Raw genomic sequence first — 6,236 nt, forward strand, 5'->3', positions numbered from 1 at the left:
TGGGGCAATCATTTTGCGATGTCTGCAGGGCCCCTGAGAGCCTGGAATCTAAATCCCAGTAGTTGGATATAATTTTACGCATGGTCAGCACTAAGAGAGGATATTAACAAAAGAAGTCTAAAACACGGGGCACAGTCTCAGGATCAGGGTCCAGCCATTTAGGGCTGATGTAAAGACAATTTTCTTCATTCAAAAGGGCTGTGAATCATTAAAATTTTTCGGCCAGAAGGTTGTGGATGGTCTCTCCATTGTTGAGCAACCACGGCTGAGATATACAAATAATTGGGAATCGGGAGGTTTGGGGAAAAGGAAGGAAAGTGCAATTGAATCCCGAGATCGACAACAATCAAACAGCACAGAGAGGTGATGGGCCGAATGGTGTACTCCTACTCTTGTTCTTATATTAGATGGTAAGTAATCCTTTGGATTTACACTTTAATATGTTATAGTCAAAATGTAAGTGTTAAGAGTGTTATTAATTACAAAATTACATTAAAAGTTACCTCAGCAAGATTATCAAATTTGGTTGGACCTATTCCTGGAGACTTGTTAATCACATGATCTTTTGTCTTTAATTATAAAACCAGCCTTTTGTTTTTCCCGTCTCTAAGTTTCTTTAGAAATGAATAATTACCTTTAAACGCCCAGCGGAGGAGGAGGAACCTGTTGCTGTTTTTGTCGAGGCCTTCAGCCCAGGAGTGACGGTTGGTGATCTCTCCGCGGCAGTCTCCCTCGCGCTCTCACTCCGCCACAGGACCTTAGCGGCTGCTGTCGGTTAGCGGCAGAAATCCCGGGCGGAGATCGGTTCCCCCTTGGTGACGGAGCGGATCCCCCTGGCCTGACCAGGCCAAGCGAGGATGGAGGTGAAAGACCGAGAGGGGAGTGAGTGTCCCCGGACACGGGCTCAAGCTCGGGCCCTAAACAGTCCCTGACCCTCCCCACTCCGGCCCCCCGGCCCGTGACCCTCCCCACTCTGGCCACCTAACCCTTCAATCCTCTTCACTGTTTTTTAAAAAAAACTTAGACCTTTCTCAATCTGGCCACTTGACCCTTCTAGTCACCTACTACCTCTAGCTACCTAACTCTTGAACCCCTCTGACCACCTGAACCTCGACTTCACAACTATCAAGCTCCATACTCCCTCCAGTTGTTACCTTACCCAATTCTCCATCTGACCCTGCCCCCCCCCTAAACTAGCTACCTCACTCCTGATAAAACCTCCCATTCATCTACATCCTTTTCACTCCGATATCCATTTGACTCAGTTGATCCAGACTATTATTCCTCACACATACCTGACTTTAACCCCTGCTCTTCCACTCCCAACTACTTTACCACTCAAACCATCCCCCCCCCCCCCCCCCCAACCCAACCCACTACCACCTCTGACACTGGCACCACTTCTTGATTTAATACGGAGTACGTGTTCATTTCATAGAGATGTACAGCGTGGAAATAGACCCTTCGGTCCAACAGTTCCCACCTGCCAGCACCTGGCCCGTATCCCTCCAACCCTTCCTAAACATATACTCATCCAAATGCCTCTTAAATGTTGCAATTATAGCAGTCTCCACCACATCCTCTCACAGCTCATTCCATACATGTACCACCCTCCGCGTAGAAAACGTTGCCCCTTAAGTCTCTTTTATATCTTTCCCCTCTCACCCTAAACCTATGCCCTCTAATTCTGGACTCCCTGACCCCAGGGAAAAGACTTTGTCTATTTAACCTATCCATGCCCTCATAATTTTGTAAACCTCTAAGGTCACCCCTCAGCCTCCGCTCCAGGGAAAACAGCCCCAGCCTGTTCAGCTCAGATCCTCCAACTCTGGCAACATCCTTGTAAATCTTTTCTGAACCCTTTCAAGTTTCACATCTTTCCAATAGGAAGGAGACCAGAATTGCAAGCAATATTCCAACAGTTTTTTTCTTTCAGGTGATGAAAACGTGAAAGTCACAGTTCAAATGCTCAAATCCAGAACTGGACAATTTGATTTGGAGTCAATTCTGTTCCTGAAGCTGAAGAATATTGGTGAGTGATGAGCAATTGGAGTGTTAGTGTGACCCATTGTTTTCAAATTCTGTCACACTGATAACAGAATTTGGATCAGTTGCATCAAATCCACATTGGGTTAATTTGATGTGGTGAAGTTACTTTCAGTATAGCATTAATATATTGTTTATTTCAGTAACTGTCTGTTATATACTATAGTACCGTCTACCTTCATGATTTACTAAAGAACTTTAGAACCAAGAGATTCCCTTTTGAAGTGCGAGGTATCCAAAAAAGTAACTAAATCTGCATCCAGTAAACCGGCAAAGCTGTCAAATAAACAGCGAGATAACTTGTCTATTTGAAGGTGATGGTTGAGGCTGAATCTTGTTCAAGACACCATAAAGTTTCCCTTTAGTTTGCATTACACCAAGGATCCTTCTAATTGACAGATGTAGCATCCAGTTAACTCTTCAGCTAAAGACTCTAATTCATACTGTAATTACGAGATTGTTAATCATAGAAATGTGGTCTCTATCTACGTTTTACTATATAAACTGACATTATTGTATTGTCTCATTGATTTAATATGTGCCTGTGTAAATCTGAGGATAAGCTAATTTATTGATGGTAATATAGTGAATATATAAACCTATAACTAAAATGCTATATTGTGCTAAAATTAACTGTTCAATTCTCCTTTTGCAGCATTTCAATGTGGGAACAGGAACTCCCCCCTCAGCCTCTTGCTTCCTTGACACATTCATGATATTTATACATTTTTGAAAAGCACACCTTCTCCTCCCCTTTTTTTAATTGTTTTGTTATTATCTCTTTTGCCTTAATTAATCAGATTATAGGTCATCTCTTCACTTGTTCAGCTGTAACAATTTACTCACACCATCTGACACTCTTGATCATATGCTGAGACTCCTCATTCAGCCAGTCAGCACTCATCACACCATTTGTTTAATCTTTTGATCTCTAATTATAAATTCTGTGCATGTGTGTCTTCTCCTCACTTCACCTGGCGAAGGGGCAGCACTCCGAAAGTTGTTATTTCAAATAAACCTGTTGGACTATAATTTGGTGTCATGTGACTTCTGACTTGCTTCTCCCCCTACTTTATTCTTGGGTGGGTATGTTGTGTAACAGAGGAGGCAGTTGAGCTGTGTAATGTCATTTGGACTGGTTATCTGGAGGCTGAGGCTAATGCTTGTGAAAGGGCAGGGAATGCAGGTTCAAATTAGTCGGCTAGGGGCGGCACGGTGGCACAGTGGTTAGCACTGTTGCCCCACAGCACCAGGGTCCCAGGTTCGATCCCAGCCTTGGGTGATTGTCTGTGTGGAATTTGCACGTTCTCCCCGTGTCTGCGTGGGTTTCCTCCGGGTGCTCCGGTTTCCTCCCACGGTCCAAAGATGTGCGGGCCAGGTGAATTGGCCATGCTAAATTGCCCGTAGTGTTAGGTAAGGGGTAAAGTGCGTTGCGCTTTGGCGGGTCGGTGTGGACTCGTTGGGCCGAAGGGCCTGTTTCCACATTGTAAATCTAATCTAAATTCCATCAGAGCAGCTGGTGCAATTGAACTAATTCTGGCATTTAAAGCTCTACTCAGTAATGATGAATAAAAGTAATTGATATAAAAACCACTGAAGACCATTAGGAAAATAAATCTTTTTTTAGATAGAAAGAAATCTAATATCTTTGGCCTACACGACAGTAAGTGGTTTACTCTTAAATGCCCTCCACGATGGCCTAACAAGCTGCTTAAATCAAAGGCAAATAGAAATGAGCAACAAATGGACACCCACATCCCATCTTCGAATAATGAAAACAAAATTTCCCTGGTAGGAAATATAACCAATCATACTGTGCTTTAAAGTCAGCTGCTGTGAAGTGTTGAGGATATACACTTTTAAGCGCTCCTGTAAGTGTAGTAATTTCAGAACAGGAGACCACTCAACTCTTCATATCAATGCTTGTTGTATACCTAAACTTCTGAGTTGAAATTAGGAACCTATGTCATTGAGTAGCCTTGATAGAGTTCCACTTCTGCCAAGTGCAACATTATCAATTTCCTTTGGCCCAGTTTTCAGCTTTTTTTTTATTATAAACAAGCAATCAATACGAATAAAATAAAATCAATACTAATTCTTTTTGACTGTTTTCATTAGCACAGGTCTGGACTTTATTGACAAATGACTTCTAATTTAACCATCCTACAGTTTGCAATTTCCAACATTAGAAAGTTAAAATCAGTCAAAACAGAAGAACATCTTTCATTTTAAGGATTTGACCAGAATAAATGTGAAAAGAATGATTGATTATTTCTGGTCTTGTTCACTGCAGGGATCACCAATCTTGGATGTATCGGAGACTGTGTAAATGTAGAAAGACTGGACTTGTCAGGAAATGACATCTCAAACCTCGCTCCCCTCGCATCACTCAAAGTTCTGATCGTGCTCAACCTGTCAGCCAATAGGATCTCAAATCTTGGTAAGCGAGCTGTCTTGATCCACCAGCAACAATGTGACCAGCTTTACACAAAGCAGGAAGTTGCATCTGTTTGACAACCTTAGTCAGAGGCAACACACAACCATAAGCATTTGGAGAAGGCAATTCAGCTCCTCAAACCTGTGCCACCAATCAGTTAGATGATGAATAATCTGATTCTAACTCAGCTTCATTTTCCTTCTTACCATCAGAGTCTTTTTGACTCCCTTGACAATCGAGGAATGTCTCTTCAGCTGTGTTGCGAAAAAAACAAGCTCCTTGCATGTCCTAATGACTTGTGCATTTCTATTGCCACTGAACAAATTTGACAATAGTAACATCCTAAACACTAATAGGAAGCATAGCAAAGGATGCTAGCCAGACTTGTTTGAAAGATTTGTCTAGCAGTTTACTGTCTAGCAGTCATATGAAACTTTCACAGCCAATGGAATACTTTTCAAAGTGTAATCACTTTTTTGCAGTGTAGGAAAGGTAACAGCCAATTTTCACTTGGCAAGCTCCAGTAATGAGCTGATAATCTATTTTTGTGATGTTGATAAAGGAATAGATAGATATTGGCTAGACACTGGGGACAACTTTGAAATGGTGCCCAGGAATCATTTGCATCCATCTGAGCAAGCTTCAGGATAATATCTCACCAGAAATGAAGAGTGCAGTTCTCCCTCTGTATAGTAGTGGAGTGTCAACCTAAATGTTTTGTTTCCAAGCTAAATAGGAGTAGGCCACATCACAGGTGACCTTTAAGCTCCATTTTGTTGGATTCTCCTCTCCCTTAAATTCCTCTAGCGATGAGAAAAAACCTTTTTTTTTTGCTCAAAATCATACCAGTGCAAACCTCTTCCACAGTATGACTAAATACCCATTATACAATGGGTAACAAGAAATTAGGGTCATCAAAAGATCATGGGGTCAGATAAGTCATGGAAGGTGTATTCCTTTTTGAGTCCAAATGTGCTGTAAAAATGCTTTTCAACCCACTGTTCTCTAATAAGCTGTGAATCATGATCATATTTTGGAAGTAATACTTCTTGAAGTGCTTGAATGTTGTTTCCAAAACATGTTTTTCAACAGGTTTATTTCACTCTGAATCATGTGCAGTTATCAATTATTTGACCTGTGTATCATGAGAAACAATTACTTTTATTCTTCCTGAGGGAAGAAGAATAGTGCTTGTGTTGTTGGAAAGAATAGCTGAAGTGGAAGAAATGATGTGATTGGATGGGGAAGGAGGAAGAAAACCTCAGTCAAGTCAGTATTTGAATAAAATGTGACCTTGATACTGAAAAGTGCTTCGCAGCCAGGCCAGACCCCCTCATAACACCTTAAGGTAGCCTAGATCCTAACTCTTTATTTTCTGCAAAGGCAGATACAAAGTGAATATTCCAGGAGTAATGCAGTTGGTCAAACTACTCCACTTTAAATAAAACAGAATTTATTTAAGCACTATGGGTGAAACATGAACAAAAAAAAATTTAGAATTATTTAACTTATTTGAAAACTACCACGATATCGCAACTTAATGAAGCTTTGCCAATCTCTGCAACATCCCAGAAACACCCTTTTGGTAAAAGGTAAATTCAAGCACAGTTTCTGTGAAACAGGAGAGGTTTCCGAGGAAAAAGTTCAGGCAAGACCTTTTAAGCATGGAATCTCTTCACCGTAGCTGTTTCTTGGGATCCCCAGCAGTTTTCTGACTGACTGCCTGCTAAAACTAAACCAAGCTGGAGAAAAA

The 6,236-nt window shown here is 41.4% G+C and overlaps 1 protein-coding gene across 5 annotated transcripts in view; it reads left to right on the top strand.

Annotated features, from left to right (window-relative positions):
- The first annotated feature begins 252 nt into the window (after positions 1 to 252).
- The window catches only part of lrrc61 (leucine rich repeat containing 61), a 28,274-nt gene continuing 22,290 nt past the window's right edge, over positions 253 to 6,236 (top strand). The window contains exons 1-4 of one of the 5 annotated variants that reach the window (XM_060853917.1): positions 253 to 410; positions 612 to 882; positions 1,937 to 2,032; positions 4,340 to 4,486. In XM_060853917.1, the coding sequence (XP_060709900.1) occupies positions 858 to 882; positions 1,937 to 2,032; positions 4,340 to 4,486 (268 nt within the window). In that variant the 5' untranslated portion in view covers positions 253 to 410; positions 612 to 857. The remainder of the gene's footprint in view (positions 411 to 611; positions 883 to 1,936; positions 2,033 to 4,339; positions 4,487 to 6,236) is intronic. The other 4 variants (XM_060853916.1, XM_060853913.1, XM_060853914.1 and 1 more) reach the window with 4 other exon arrangements.

This window comes from Hemiscyllium ocellatum, chromosome 42, assembly GCF_020745735.1.
Source record: "Hemiscyllium ocellatum isolate sHemOce1 chromosome 42, sHemOce1.pat.X.cur, whole genome shotgun sequence".
Lineage (NCBI taxonomy): Eukaryota > Metazoa > Chordata > Chondrichthyes > Orectolobiformes > Hemiscylliidae > Hemiscyllium > Hemiscyllium ocellatum.